The sequence below is a fragment of the Mycteria americana genome, chromosome 9 (assembly GCF_035582795.1).
Source record: "Mycteria americana isolate JAX WOST 10 ecotype Jacksonville Zoo and Gardens chromosome 9, USCA_MyAme_1.0, whole genome shotgun sequence".
NCBI classification, from domain to species: Eukaryota; Metazoa; Chordata; class Aves; order Ciconiiformes; family Ciconiidae; genus Mycteria; species Mycteria americana.
The window spans coordinates 2,750,105-2,766,312 of NC_134373.1; the positions used below are offsets into that span (position 1 = coordinate 2,750,105).

Here is a 16,208-nt window from a genome sequence, read left to right on the forward strand (position 1 = left end):
ACCTCTGGATTCGGCTGGGGACTGGGCTCCCCCGGTTGTTTAATGGCACCAGAGTATCGTTTCCATTTGCAGTTTGCCTGGTTCTGGTGAAAAAAAGAGGAGGAGAGGAGGCACGTGAAATGACGTCGTCCTGTACAAGAGGACACAGCAGATACCTTGTTTGACCCAAGCGGCTTGTAGGGCAGCACAAGGTGGTGATGGCTCTGCTCTCCCCGAAAAATGCAGGCGTGTTTGTTGGTGAGCTGAGGCAGGGGAAGGTTTAGCATCCCCACAGCGTGGGTTTGCTCTCAGTTTAGCCAGTGCTGCAGCCGACGCTCTCCCACGGCTGCCGGGGCGAGGGGGGCAAGGTGGGTGACACCCCACTTGCCAGGTGCCCTGTGGCCAGTGGGTCCTGCCGTGGCGGTCCTGGGGAGGAGGAGAGAGGGTGCAACTGCAGAGGAGGGGTCCCTGGGTATGAGGAAGGGAGGAAGAAAGGGGAGGAGGATGACGAAGGTGGAGGGGACTAGAGGCTCTTTGCGGGGTCCGTAATGCAGGAGCCCCTCCTGGGACGGGAGGCGGCAGGGGTGTGATGTGCCACGGGTCAACACCACCGCTTGCCAGCTGACCGCCGAAAAAGGGACTGACTTACACACGATAGAGTGAGGGTCCGGTGCTGGCTATCTCAGGACCCAAAACCCAGCCCTTTTCCCCAAACTCAGGAAAACTGACCCGGATTCGCCCCAGTCCCTAGCTGGCTCCCCACCAGGAGCATCGCTGCCGTCCAACAGGCTTTCCATTGCCAAAATGCTACGGGAGGTAGAAACAGAGGAGCTGGATGGCACCATGAGCTTCAACAAGCCCTTCGCTTGGTTTCACGCCGTCCCGTGCTCTTTGGCTCCCGAGCAAAATTAGCTTTTGACACCTGAAAGCGTAACGTATTTGTGGAAGGAAGGTATTTATGGATCGGAAGATGTCTCACCCTAACTAGAAAGTTACGGGGATAATTGCTTGCCCTCTGGGACGCAGAAGAACAAACTCAACTATCCCTCGGTGGCCGTATGCATTTCTGGGGGGATTGATTTATTCCTTACCAGTGGACACATCTGAACTTCACTTGTCAGCGTTAATTAGTGGGGACTCGGCCCGATTCATTACGGCTACGACCTCTCCTTGGCGCAGCTGCACTTTAACGAGAGAGCCATCTGGTTTGCCTGCTCGGCTCTGCCTTCATTCCTGCCCCCCCTTTCCCATCACTCGCAGGCTACGGGCTGGAAACGCTGCCTCGGAAATTACAGGTTGCTGCCGCGGTGGGATGAGGCAGCTGATTCTGGGGGCCCGGCCGCGGCACCTGGACCATCCATCACGCCGGCGGTGCCTGGCGGGGCGAGCTGTCAGCGCATCCCCCCCGCCGCCGCGTCCCCTGCCCTCCTCGAGCTGCAGCGCCGAGGAGTTTCCCCGCTGAACGTGGAGGGTGGCTCGGGTGGGCGATGCGGGGGGCCGGGGCTTCGGGCTGCCCCCGACATCCCCCCACGAGGGGCTTCGTTAGCGGGCGGAGGGGGACGCTGCCTGCCCGGGGGGGTGGCACGTCACCAGCGGGTCAGGGACATCCCAGAATTGGGAGCTTTATCTTGGCGATAGAGCAGGGATGGCTTTGTAAGCCCAAAATGAAATGCTGGTGCAGGGCAGGGCCCTGCTCGAGGGGCGCAGGGATGGGGGCATCTCCTGGGTGGGCTGGAGAAGGCGGTGGGGCAGGTTTTTGGGCCACGGGGTGGCACCGCAGTGTGCCTGCACGTGCGGCCCCTCCAACCCACCCCGGCGGGAGAGGAGGGGTTGCTTTTAGGTTGTTTTTAGGCTAACGTGGGTGACGGGATGGGGGGCCACCGTGCCAGCGCAGGCTTCCAATGGGCTTTGAAACGCCGCCGCCGAGACCCCAAATTTTGGGCTGGCCTGACGCATTTTAGCATTTCTCTCTGCGGAAGGGTGCTGCGGTGAGAGGCCTTTCGGGAGCTCACTGAGCCGCAGCATTTGGGATGGAGCCGTCTGAGTGCACCTTTAATGAGAGCAATTACGGGTGTAACTTAGCCAAACTTTGTGCTGAGCGGGGCTCTTGGCTTTGCTGGCCAAAGGGCTCATTTGCATGATTTCCATCTCCTCCTGCTAATCCTCCAGCTTGTTCACCACTCCAATTACTCGAGAGGAGAGGATTGCACCCAACCTTTGACCTCTCATCGAGCTTTCACTAGGGCTTGGCCCATCGTGCCGTATCCAGTCCCAATGGCTCATGCCTAGATTTTCCCTCGCTCTCCAAAGAGTCTTTCTTGGTCTTTTTCCTCTTGTTTCAGCCCATTCTCTTTCCCCTCCATCGCTTTTTTTCTTCCCGGAGTTTGATCTTGGGTTATTTTCATTTAGAAAGCAAAAGTCCCGCTCCATTAAGGAGCCCTTGGGTGGGCAGGAGCCCTTGGGTGGGCAGGAGCGGTGGCTTCTCCTTGCGTGACTCAGGTACCAGGAGCTGGGACAAAGAATGATGTGCCTGGAATTGAAAACCAGCACCTCTGGTCCTCTTCTGTAGGAGCTTATTGCCCTGAAATGTGGATGGAAACGCTGCTGGAGGTGGCTGGAGCAGGCTGATTTCATCCCAGACCTGAACTGCTTTCATTGGGGAGAACTGGGAAAACCCCCAACCAGTCCAAGACCAACCCTCTCCCATCGGAGCGTGCTGTGGCTCCAGGAGAGGGGCTTGATGGAGAGGGATGGAGACCCACAGCGTGGGGGAGAAGGAGGGACTGCAGGTGGAGGAGGTCCTGTACCCCTTCCCATGTCTGTCCCTGCCCCGTGCGGCAGCTCCACGCGTGGCCGTTCATCGCAGGGCCTTTCCTGCTGTTCATGAGTGGGTCAACGGGGCGGCAAGGAGCTTGGCGAGACCCTCACACCCCCTCGTGCCGTGCACTCAGGATCTGCCTGCTCACTGCTATCGTCAAAATGATTTTTTGCTCTCAAACGGCACTTTTGGAAGGAAACTTCTAGAAAAGGCTCTACCTGGTGCTAGACCCAGCTGATGCGCTGTGAAAGCTTGATGTGGACGCTGGGACCTCACCCTGCACACCTGCTAGAGAAAACGGTGGAGAACCAGCTGAGGTCCCTGGGCTTCATCACCCGCTTGCCCCGTTGACTTTGCTAACGGCCCTTGCAGCAGCTGACGAGGTTATCTGCTGCGGGGGCAGCAGGAGGGCTGGGTTTCCCATTTGCAGGTGGTCCACGAGCCGGATAAAAGCCTCAGCCCCTGAGCTCCTCAGGGTTTGTTGGCTGGCTGGGGGCTTCGGGCTCATTTCTCAGGCAGCGATGGACAAAGCAGTACTTGCAGCCCTTTTCCTGCCTGGTAGCTACGCACCAACGATGTCCGTGTAGAAGCTGTGACCCTTCGAGGGGGAGAAGGTGAGTTCCTCGCGTTTGCTTTTTTCATGATGCTGGTATCTGGCTCTCCTCTGCGGGCCCTCCTCCTCCCGGTTCCTTGCTCTCTGGTGCTTATTTTGGGATTTGCTGCTGCCGTCGCCTGTGCTGCGAGACGTCCTTTGCCCCTTCCCAGTGTTTGCTTTATTCCCTGCCTCGCGTTGCTGCCGCCTGCCTTTTCCCTGTTGGGGAAACTGAGGCAGGGTAGAAGCCTAAAGTACGGGAGCTGGAAGAGGCCATTAGGAAATGCCCTTTGCCTTGCTGCTGGCTTGCTAAGAGAAGCAAACAGCCTTATTTCATGCTTCTCTTCCCCTCTGCTTCTGGGTGCGCTTAATTGCCTTGTTAATGATGACTTTCTTGCCATTTTGAGCGACTTAAAGCATGAAGGCTTTTAAGGAGAGGGGCATCCCACCTACGGGAAACCGCACGGTGCTGGCGTTGTCTGAAGCCGTGCGGAGGCGCTTAGGGACGTGTTTAGCCTTTTTTTCAGAGGACTAGGAAAACGGGACAGGGTGCGGAGTTTGCGTTTCCCCCCCGTTGGCTTTAAGGCCGCTGGGCAGGCGGGAGCAGAGCCCTGGCACGGCCCCCAGTTTGGGGGGGTCCGGGAGCAGGGTGCAAGCCTCTCCCTGCTCCCGTGCTGGCACATCCCCTTTTATTTTCCCTCGTCTGCCAAGAAAGGGGACTCCAGCCCAGGGCTGTAATGCCAAAAGCCAACCGAGGCCGCGTTCAGCACTTTTGCAGGAGGCGACAGCACGCAAAACGGGGCTGGTGCTCGTTTGCTCCGCGAGAGAAACGGCCCCTCTTCTCCAGCGTCCTCCCAGCGCAGCGGCCTTCCAGCGCGGAGCTCGGGAATCAGCCGGGGCCGCGTCGGCACCGCGCCTTTGGTTGCACCTTGGTTCTCGCCTTTGGTTTTAGCGGCGGTCTCCGAAAAGCATCGTCGGCCAGAGGCATCCCAGGGCAGCAAGCTGGGGTCCGGCTGGAGACCCCCCCTCTCCTTTGAAGAGAACAGCCCCACGAATGCCGTGCAAAGCTGAACAAGAGCCCGAAAGGATTTGGGGATTTTATACAGCTTGTTATCTTAGGTGTGGGTTTTTTTTTTTTTTTTTTTTTTGAAATCCCAGCAAGAAATAATCCTCTTTTTCTGGTCGGAATAGAAATGGCTTGATGCCATGAGGCAAAAAATAAAAGGAAGCTCTACCCGGTGCTGTGATGATTTGCAAGGCTAGTGGGAGACTGCATAAGGCGTTTTCAAATAGACTCCAATATTTTCAGTGCTTAAAGAGGGCCCGACTACATGACACCTTTTTTGAAGCCCTGATTTACAATGGACCCAGGCTGAGTGCATTATAATTTGCTGCGCGAAGTTCCAAAGTCGCAGTACTTTCAATAATGAGGAGAGAAACCCTAATATGATGAGACTTTTTTTTGGTATTGTGTTTAATGAAAAGCTAAAAATGTGCTAATTTGTAAGTCCTGTTGTGGTAGTGGCATCGGAGGCTTTTGAAATGCATTACTGACTTAGGAAGTATTAAGAAAAAATGACATTTTGCTACTAGCAGAAAAGTCAATTATAACATTTCCACACTTTAGAAAATTGCTGATGCAGGATGGGAGTTAATAGAACAGTCAGCTTCACTTTGTATTACTGGATTTGGGAGGTTTTGCTAAGAAATGTCGGGGTTTTTTTTTTTTTTTTTTCTTTAATTCTGAACTTAAACAATAAGCTACAACAGGCGCCTCGCGACTGGGACTCGTCTCTGGCCGGGGCGTGCTGGGAGGAGATGTGTTCCCTTGGGCTGCTCCCACCTGCGGTCGGACCGCGTGCCAGCCTGGCGTGACGCCGGCCGCCCAGGGCCGGGGCGAATCGCCATAAATACAGATTTAGCAGCATTTTGCAGCTGGGCCGGTCTTTCCCTGATGGTGGAAGAGCACGTGCCAAAGCACCGAGTCCGGTGCAATCTGTTCCCGGAGCTTTGCGAAAGAGCCCCGTTAATTTATTAAAAACCATTTAAACCAAGAAACTGGAGCAAATAGCTGTCCTTACCCACTGTGCTCTCGATGGAGCTTTTTTTCCATCTCCTGGAGTAGAAAACGGCAATAAACTTTTCCTAAGCTCTTGGGGAACGGAGGGGTGGGAGCTCTTGGAGACTCGCTGTGGCTGCCAGCGAGCTTCAGTGCTGGCTGTAAAAAAAAAAAAAAAAAAAAAAAAAAAAAAAACAAAAACCCCCCAAACCCCGGTGCTGGAGGAGTTGGCTTTTGGGAAGACAGCGGCACTCCCCATAACCCGCTCTCTAAATCAGTACAGGCTAGCAAGGCAAAATAGCTCATGCAAAATTGGCAGGGATCAGAGACAAGGGCTGGCACTGCTTTTAACAGGAGTTACAGTGTCTGATTAAAGGGCTTTGGCCACAGCGGCATAACCCAAGCGCTTGACATAAGCCAGGGACCTAATAATACCCGAGGCGCATTGCAGAGGCATGACTTCATGGCGGCTGCTGCCTTTTACCTCCCGAGGGCTGTTTTTCCTCCCTCCGCGCTGTGAAGACGCAGCCCGGCTGCCTGGGGCCAGGGCCGCCTGCGGTCGCCGCGTCCCCGAGGGCTCGCTGCCGGGAGGCAGAGGCATCTCCCGCGTGGATGCCGACAGCGACGGTGCCTGGGTCCGCAAAGAGAGCGGGGCTCTGCCCTGGGGTGCTTGGCGGGCGCTGTAGGGCAGCGTGGAGGTGATGCCTCGCGACTTAAGGCTCCGCTTGGTTTTGGTTTCTCGCTTATCCTATTCCAAGCGCGGTGGTAAACTGCTTGTGTTTCTCGGGGTTGTTGATAGGGTTTAAATCCGTTGGCAGACATCTCGTCTGAGGCAGGGTATCCGCTACGCACCTGAAATCCTGATTACGGCATTTTTTTTTTTTTTTGCGGAGAGCCTTGTGGCAAATTGGCAGCAACTTCTTTCCAACGGGAGCAGAAGGTTTGTCAGCTGCGGTCTCTGCTCTGGCTGGTTTGGCTGATGCCCAGGTGGTGGGGATTGGGGGTTACTGGTGTTTTGGGGAGGCAAAGGTGACGTGGGGAAGCTGTACAACAGGGAGGGGGGCAAGAATATGGCTCCCGGTGCTTCCCCTGCCTTGGATGGAGGCTGAGAGCTGGGGCTGCGCTCCTTGCCCTCCACCCAGCACCCTGCAAAGCTGGCGCTGAAACCTGGGCTCCTGCCCGAAGCACGGCCTCGGGGGCTATATTTAAAGCACGTTAAAATTCGCAGGGCAGGGCTATGCCAAGGCTTTCTTGCCCGTGGGAGAGCGAAGTCACGCTTTGCTCCCGCTTTCTCCGCTGTTCCTCCCCAAGTGTTTCCAAGGGGGGTTCCCGCTTGGTGTGGGAAAGCGGAAAGATGGGGAGTGAGCATGAACACTTTTTAAAAGTCATGTCATATGTAGTTCTCTGGGGTTTGGAGGAAGCAATTAAGCCAATTAATTTATTGGTAAATTATCTTATGATGAAGTACAAAATAACTGCAATGAAATGCTGACATTCACATTAATACCAAATTAGTTACTGTATTATGACTGTTCTTACAATGAATGCCCAGTAATTTAATAGTAATGGGACATTTAAATAATTTAGCCGATAATTCTCCAGATCACTTACATATATAAATGAGCATGACAGCTTCTTTTCTCAACTTTGCTGGTGCTGCTGGATTACCTCCCGCCACCGCTCCAGGAGGCAAAGCAGCCTGGTGCCCTCCTCCGCTGTCTCCCAAAACTCGCTTCTTGCTGGAAACTAGGGAGGGGATAGGGTGTAGCAAAGGGGCTTTTCCTCCCTCGTCAGATTTTGGGATTGCTGTGCCAGGAGGCTGCAGCTGGAAATTAGAGCGCAATTGCCCTGCGGCTGGGCTTAGCAAAGCCATGATCCTCCTTTTTGTTTGTTGTGGGTTTTTTTGTTGTTTTTTTTTTTTTTTCCTGTGGTGAAAGGTCTCTGGGTAGAGATCTGGGTACCCAGACCTGGTGGAGCATCTCTAGCGGTGTTCCTTGAGAGCGCTATTAGCCGCACAGCGGGACGGGCGTCGGAGATCCAGCCAGGGCCACTTAATTGAATAGTTCAGCCGTCGACACTGAAACGACTGCGCGTTGGCTCTGCTTGATGCAACAGCTTCATTTTCAAGTAGCTGCACTTTCTGTGATAATAGTTATAAATAGCATTAAAATTGCTCCTCGTTCTTCCCTCCCCATCCCCCTGAGAGGACTCTCTAAAGGAGAGCTAGGGCTTGGCAGCTACGCAGGGCAGAGTTTGCTTTATCCCCTCTTCGTCGCGCCCCACACCCACGGAGCTGTTTGTAGACACACCAGCTGTGGCTTCCAGGTCCCCATGGAAAAAAAAAACGCAGCTTATATGGAAAGCAGCCACCATTGCAAGCTACACCTAGAGGTTGAATTGCCCCAGTGCTTTTTTTTTTTTTTTTTCCCCCTAAACTGGTGAATACTGGTGGAAAAACCACTGGCTTCTGCCCTGCCGAGCACACCTGGGAAGGCGAGATGTTCGTGCATCCTTTCTGCATGGGGTCGGAGTCGTGCCCTGGAGATGGATGTTGCCAGTCAGCGTGTTACTTTGCTATTGAGATTGCACTGAACCTGCTGAAATATTAGTTAATGGGCTTGCTTACGTCCAACCTAAATGCGGTCTTTTCATCACATCACGTTCTGCTGTCAAACCTGTTGTGGAGAGGAGTATTCCACTGTCTGCAAGATTGAGGACAGAATTATCCAAATTAGTTTTCTTGCAGATGAGAGCAGCGATGAGGTTTTTAACACAAACCCTGCCACCTCTCTGGAGAGTCTGGCTCTTCTCACCGAGGGTGAAGTTGAAGACTACCTTTTTTAACTTGGACGTGCTGCCAAATTTGTAAAGCCAGCAGCCTGCTGCAAGCAAGCATCTGCAAAGAAAGAATAAAGAAAGGAAAGCCAAAGTTTGTAGCTGCTCTGCTGCAAGTGATTGAATGCAGGGGCTGGCAGCTCGTACTCGCGGCGTCCCTTGTGCACGTCGTGACGAGGCTGCAGCAGCCGGGTTACCGCTGGGGTGGCCGGGGAAGGGCTTGTGTACGCCAGCGATGTCCTGAGGCGTTGCACAGAGGAGATGTAGCGAGCATTTTCTCTTCCGTCGTTTGCATCCCCTCGGCAGGGCTGGAGATGCAGCCTCGAGGTTGGAAGGCTGAAATCCAGGGGTGCCCTGCTAGAGAGCTGAAAGTAGCCAAAGAGGACCACAAAAAGCCTGAGCTGGGGCTGTGATAGCGTGGCAGCCCATTCTTGTGGCTTGTATTTGTAGAAGACCCCGGTGAACGAGATGCTGGAGCTGACATAAAGGCGGTGCTGGCTGCATCAGTGTCACGTAGGATGTCCCAAAGCTTTAGGGTGATCTAACCGCTGGTTATAAATACCTTGCCCCCAAAATTGCTGATTTGTGAGCAAACAAGATTGATCGCTTATCAACTGAAACACTACCAAGTGCTATCGTGGACTACTTGGTGCATCGTGTTTCTGAGAAGGTTTGGTTCCCTGCGCTCGCTGTTCGGCTGTCAGGCCTAGTGCACTCTATGGAGTAGGAGACGCTACATCAAAGCACGAGACCGGGAAATCTCTGCCTCCAAGTGTCTTGGGTCCTTCTGTGCAGAAGACATTCCTGCCACAGAGCTTCACGTTTTGCTGCTCAAGCACATGGAAACAGCCACTGCGATGCCGCAGGCTACATCTCTACGTGGCTCCGCGCGTGGGGTCTGAATGCCGTGGGGCAGGCTTTCGCCAGCGGGCCACTTAAACAGAGCTTGCAGGACTGGATGTAGAAGAAGTTGAAGCGGGTCTAGGTGGGTTGGGTTTAACACAGCATGAAACCTTTTAGAAAGCTCAACAGGCCTGTTCCAGAAAGCCATTACAGCTGCTGTTCTGCTACATGTGGGTTTTTTAAGCAACAGGTATATCGCTATTTGTGCAAACAAGGTAATTGGGCATTGTGTTCCATGGCAAAATAGATTCTCGGGGCATCCACCAAAACGAGCACCACCTGACCGCTTTGCTTTTGTTCTGCTTATTAATGCTTTCTGCTACCGTCCCCATATATGAATTTGTCCGTGATGAGGCATCAAAAGGTGAAACAGTGTGGTCCTCCTGCGGCTATGTAAATATTCAGCTTGAGGTAGATTGCATTAAGTGTCTTATAATCCATCCCAATTAAAAAGCAGTCTTTATAGCTGTAATAGCTTTATTGAGAACTGTAACACATTAGACCTACAGATATATAAAGCAGTTAGTTTTATAAAGCATATAGGATATTAAAGTAATGAAAGACATTAATGTGACATCAATTTTTAAGGAGAGTTACTTGCTGAAATAAATGGGTATAGCCTAAAAGTTGATGGCATGTTACGGTCCTGAGTAATGAACCTCTCTGCCCCCTAAAACCTCGTAGAATAAATAATGCTTGAGCAAGTCAGTGGTCGTTAACTCTTTATCCTCCGAGAGCTACATGTCACACTGATGTCTCATCTGATTTTTTGAACTTTTAAAAATTCATTCAGAAAGGAATTCTCTTTCCTGGAATAGCTATAACTTGGGGTGCATTATTCTGAAGCGTCTGCTTTCCGAGCATCTCCCCCTTTCAGTGAAGTAGAGCTGTGACTGGTATTGCCAGATGCAAAATTCTTGAGGAAGTTATTTTGTCCCTTTTCCTTTATTTCCTTCTTTTGTTTTTCCTTTTCCTGCTTTCTCACTGTCTGCCAGTGCTCTCATTCGTGCTTTACCCAGTGGTGTCTTGGCATACCAGACCTGGAGAATCAAAAAGCATGTGCATGTTCGGTTAAAACTTAACAAACAAACCAACCCCAAACCCACACTTAAACTTTTTACTAGTACAATAGAGCATTCCTTAAAAAAAAAAAAAAAAAAAAAAAATCTTAAAATCCTGGCTGGCTTGTAGAGAGGAGAAATGAAATCCTCAGATCTCTGGAGAACATTATTATAACAAGAAGTATAGCAATTGCTTGCTTGAAGTGTGTCTCATTAACAGAAATACTTAGCTAGGCCATTTGTGTTGCTATAGTTATGGAAATGTTAGAACTTCTATGATCAACCCTATTTCCGAGGTATATAGCTCTTGTCGAAACTCCCTCTGGTCTGAAACTTGGCAATAGACAAAGCATATACTTCTCATGGCTCTGCAAATCTATCCAGACAGTTTTTATTTCAATGAGAGAGCTTAAGCAGCAAAACAAACCCCGAACATTAAAAACCTGTTTATTGCTTTCAGATGCCTGTTCACAGTCCTGTGACTTGTAAATGACTTTGGTATAGTCGCTCTGCAAACTTGCCAAGCTCCTGGACTGTAATGTCAACAAGGCAGTTCGAGGCCATGTGAAAATAACGTAAAATGAAGGAGAGGGTAGTGCGTTAAAGTCAGTAGTGTGTCGGAATTAGTCTTTCCCCATAGGTATGTACAGGAACCTTTATCGATGAAGCCCTGCCTACAGCAGAGATTAAAATGCCGCTGGGTGTTGGCACGATTGATAAAATGCCTTCCTCCTTGACCGTATTCGTCCACGCACTGCCCCAGGAATGAATGTCTTTCCTTTGACCACAGACCACTATTTAACGCCACAACTGCGTCTCCTCTGCCCTTCGCTTGGGTAGTCTTCAACCTTCCTACCAACGCGGCACCCTGTAAGGTCTGCCTTTTCACAGAATCACAGAATCATATAGGTTGGAAAAGACCTTTAAGATCATCGAGTCCAACCATAAACCTAACACTGCCAAGTCCACCACTACACCATGTCCCTAAGCACCTCATCCAAATGACCTTTAAATACCTCCAGGGATGGCGACTCAACCACTTCCCTGGGCAGCCTCTTCCAATGCTTGATAACCCTCTCGGTGAAGAAAAATTCCCTAATATCCAGTCTAAACCTCCCCTGGTGCAACTTGAGGCCATTTCCTCTTGTCCTATCACTTGTTACCTGGGAGAAGAGACCGACCCCACCTCTCTACACCCTCCTTTCAGGGAGTTGTAGAGAGCGATGAGGTCTCCCCTCAGCCTCCTTTTCTCCAGGCTGAACAGCCCCAGCTCCCTCAGCCGCTCCTCATAAGACTTCTGCTCCAGACCCTTCAATGTGATTCCCTTTTCCATGTGATTCAACCCTTTTCCATGTGATTCATCCAAAACGCTGCCTCCAGCTCGAGCCCGGTAAGCCTACCCCTCGGAATTTGCCTTGTCCGGTTTCCCAGTGTGTGTTACAGACGGGCGGCAGCAAGAGAAGTAGCTGGGAGAAGAGGTATTGGAAGTGTATAGGGAAGAAAAGCCCTTGATGTCCCTCTCCCGGCCCCAGACGGTCCTCCTTGGTGTCATGCAGCCTTTAGGCTTCCTCTGGGTCCCAGAAAGGGGCTGATGACAGGCACCCGATCTGGATCTCTTGCCGTGCAGATTAAGTACTGTCAGCAGGTAAATGAAGTCTGACGGCTCTCAAACGTCCGGCTGGCTGCCAAGCAGCCCCGACACCGTGATGTCTGCTCTAATTGCCCGAATTAGCTGAGCACCCCTCCAAGAACCCCGACTCCGCTGATTAAAACATCACGCAACCTCTCGCGCATCCACGTCTAGATGGTGCCATGGGAGGTGTCTGGGAGGAACCCCAGGGCTCTTGGTGCAGTGGCCCGGGCAATTGAATTTTGCTGTCCTAACGATGGTCTGGGGCCAAGCTACTCCTGTGTCGGGGAGAACGGGCGCAGCTGGGACAACGTGGGAGAGGCCTGGAGATGGCTGTCTGTGGTCCTTCACGTGAGTGGGATAAGAAAGACAAGATGGTGGTTGTGGCGATGGGCTCGGGGAGGAATCGCCTTGCCCAGAGGTAGCTAGCAATCAAGCAATGTCTCTGGCCTTCCATGCGTGGTGGGCCATGAGGCCATAGAAATTCTATTTCCCCCACCAGGTTTCTTGTCCTGGGTACGATGTTCTCCAGACCTTAAGTGGGAGATGGAAAGAATAACAAACCCCTGCCAACAGCTTGCTGGGGGCTTGGTAGGACGGAAGGTGCCGTCGGGTGGGTGCAGCCTGGGGAGGTCATCTCGCTGCCCACGCCGAGTCGCTGATAAAGGACCCTGCTGCACGTGGCAGGAGGAGCCGAGTGCCTCATGATGTCTTCTCTTGCTCCCTTCCCGTTTCTTTGTGCTTATAGTTCAATGCAGTGAATCTCCCTGCCTGTGGGCAAGTGATGATGGCTGCTTTTGACTCTTTAGCTAGTGGAACTATGTGAGATTAGTGAAGCCACCTCCTCAGATATGCTTAAAATACAAATAGATTTATCACTAATGCACTAGTATCTGAACTGGGGATGTAAGTTACTGTCAGTAAGTGACTGATCAGAGTCAAAATGTTTGCTTGTTGGAGGAACGATGGCCACAGTCTTTGGTTTTCTTGCATATTATAAGTATTTTGTACCAGTCACTGCCAGGCAGAACTAGCGTGCGAGCCGGCCTGCCCTTTGCTCCTCTAGGACTGCCGTTATTTCTGTGTAAGGATTTCTATCAATCACACTGGTGCGCTAATTTATAATTTCAAAAATGTGGATGTATAATTGGGGTAGAAATTCGAGTAAATTGAATGAAGAAATCACATTATCACAAATTTTGCATTATTTATATTCATTTTGGAACACTGGCGGAATATAAATGTCAAACAGGGAGATTCATGTTTCCAGTGAATAGAAATCAAAGACTCATCACAGCGCTAATCTTCACTTTGAATACTGCGTTTTAGCTGCCCCGCTTCAAAAAGGACAAAGCAAAGCAACAGAAAAGGTCTAGCGGTGGCGATGATCAGAGGCTCGGGAAGAGGGGCTTCTGTGCGAGAAGAGGCGAAGATACTGGAGTTAATTAATGCACGAGGCCATTTTGACAATCCTCTTCCCCTGTGCCGTATTACAGGTGCTGGGGCAAGGTTCCATGACATTTAAGGGAAACAAATTTAAAACCGATAAAAGGAAATACTTTCTTAAGGGCTGTAATTAATGCGAGGAAATTATTGCCATGGGACGCTGAGGACAGTATCGTTTTAGCCGTGTTCAAAATGAAGTGCTGCCTGCATACTTGGTGCTGCACAAAACAGGCACATTTATAGTAAGTGGAATAATATTTTCAAGTTAAACTCTCACTAAATACTAGCTCTCACGTTTCAGGGTACAAATGGATTACTACTTGGAACTGGGAATGATAGGGTTTTTTTTTCTTTGCTGCAACACTGAACCATTAGCCTTTCCCTGAGGAAAGATATTGGTTTAGATAGGAAGCATGAGGAAAAAGAGTGATTTGCCAAATATCACAAATGCTGCCTATGTTGAGTGAGCCAAATGGCTCTAAATGGAAATTGGAAAGTATTCAACAGGGCTGGGAGAAATACGCACTATCATTAGGTTAGCAGTGGAAGAAGACTTGGACAAAGTTTTTAGAGACTGCATCCTGTTTATTGTGCGAGGTGCTGTGGGGATTCAAAACCAGAGGGGATTTAAAGAGCAGAGTGAAGAGGAAACCTTTTAGCCAGGAGAACTGGATGGTTTATAAACGTGTCTGGGTAGAAGTTGGGGGGGGGTATGGGACTGAGAAAGCTCTTTCGGCGTCTCTTGTCTTCAGTACAGAAGCCCTATCCCATTTGGAGGCCCTGGTGCGGGCTGCCTGCAGCTCTCCTGGGTAGACAGCAGGGCTGTCCTGTTCGGTGGCCAAGGCTTTTACTGGTGTTTAGTAGGCTCGAAGTGCCTTTGTCAAGCACCATGCTGTTCTTCTGGGGCGTCAGTGCCGCTAAGCTGTAGCGTTGCACTCAACTAGCTAGTTCAAGCCCAGTTCAGCTGTCCCTAAGCTACGCTGAAGTCACTACAATAAATAAACTGTAGACCTGTTCTCAAGCCTGATAAACTGTTCCCACCATTAGGAAAACCAAAAGCAATACAGTGAAAGCGGAATTAACCACTACATAAAGATAATCCTCGTCTAGGGAAAGAAAGAGAAATTATTACTGAGCTACATGTGGGAAACGTAGTTGTTTGCAGGGTGATCCGTGTATGTTTGAAGTGTATGTAATGCACCTCAAATGCACTAGGTTTGGCCTTAAGGATTTTACGGCCCTGAGGGTGGGGAGAGGGATGGCGTTTGAGGCAGATACTACTTTATTTAAACCCTGAAATGAAGACAGTTCTTGTTTGAAATAATTTTAAATAAGGACTTAAACCTCGATGCCTGTGTGGAGCACCCTGCAGACCCCACGTGCCCAAGTTTTCTGCCTTCTCATGATAATATAGCCAGGCTTGCTGAACATGTCGGCTCCCACAGAAAAAGGACCAATGCGTGGTACTAACGGCACCGGCATAATTTATCCGCACATGTGAAGGAGGCCGCTCTGTCCGACATGAGCTGGGTGCGGCAGTAGGTTCAGCAAAGCAATATGCCAGGCGCGCTGCCCGCGCAGAGTCGCTGCCTGTAATAATGACTGTTTGCCTGGCACGTCCAGCTGCCCAGCAGCCCGGGCTGCCAAACATCCCAAAATGAGGGAGATGGGTGTTTGGTGCCGTTGAGCCATACATCATCATTCAGATAGTGATGTGCCAACCCATCAGCAGAATTAGCAGGTCTCTAGATCAAATGTGCCTGGACAAGGACGTGGCAGGGGACGATGAAAGACAGCCAGTTAACGTAGCTCTTAACGTCACCTGAAACGTTTCTTCCTCCTCTTTGTACACCGGGTCCTGTCTGGCCAGAGAAGTCATGAACTCGGCGGTCCTCAGTGGCTTCCTGGTCATCTGCAGGAGGCGTAGCTCGCTCAGGACAGCTTGCACCGCCTGGACGATGTGTCCCTGCGTGAAACCATCGGACACCTTTGCGAGGCAGCTTACGTTCAGCAAGTTGGTGATCGCTCCGCCGTTCTGCAGGATGATGTGTTTCCATAACACTGCTCGTCGGGACCCAGAAAAAGAGAGAATGCCAAAGACACGCAGGAAGGAAAGCAGGAGAAATATTTTCACATTTTGAAGTTGAAACGGGAAAATAAGGGCTATCAGTTGGGAAAGTCAAGATTCAAATTTTTCTTGTTTGCTGTTTCTTTCATCTACAGATTTATAGCATAGAGGCCTTTAGGTACGTCTGTTCTTAAACTGGTAGTGACCGTTTGTTGGCTACCAGTCAGTACTTTGAGAAAGTCATTAAGGGCACGTAACATGAGGTGTATATGTGTGTAAAAATGGAAAGAACTACTTAAACATGCCTGTGTGTATACACAGAAAGAGAACCTGTCCAGAATGTTCCCATTTGGGTGTGTAGAGTTAAGTACCTATATTAACAGCCTGTTTTTATTTCCGTGACCCTGATCGCAGGTTACTCCTGCTGAACTGAGAGCTGCTACGGGGACTCAATGTCTGGTTTGGAAGCCAAAGGCTTCCAGCCACACAGGCGCGTGTTGCAAAGGCCAGGTGTACGTTTCTGTAATTGGCATTCTGCTCGTTAGTTAAATGGAGAACCTGTTTGTATCTTTTAGCTGTGAACCTTTGTGACATGAAGGTATTTTAATGTTTGTGAGGTGCCTGAGATTTTGCTTCCCAAACCCCCAAATTAATAGGAGTAATAAATGTTTTTGGTTTATCCTCTGTAAAGTAAGAGTCTGTCTCGGAGAAACTTCGTAAAACTTTCATGCCATCTCACCATGCTTTCCTTTAAAGCCCCGCATGAGAACGCTTGGAAAAAAATAACAAGTTTTATGCATAGAGATTCAAAAGGTTC

The 16,208-nt window shown here is 50.6% G+C and overlaps 1 protein-coding gene across 1 annotated transcript in view; it reads right to left on the bottom strand.

Moving 5' to 3' along the window:
* Positions 1 to 10,112: 10,112 nt before the first annotated feature.
* DRC11 (dynein regulatory complex subunit 11) overlaps positions 10,113 to 16,208 on the bottom strand; it is a 104,100-nt gene continuing 98,004 nt past the window's right edge. Inside the window, exons 18-19 of the mRNA XM_075511219.1 lie at positions 15,146 to 15,384; positions 10,113 to 10,226 (exon numbers count right to left, since the gene is read on the bottom strand). Coding sequence (XP_075367334.1) covers positions 10,113 to 10,226; positions 15,146 to 15,384 — 353 coding nt within the window. The remainder of the gene's footprint in view (positions 10,227 to 15,145; positions 15,385 to 16,208) is intronic.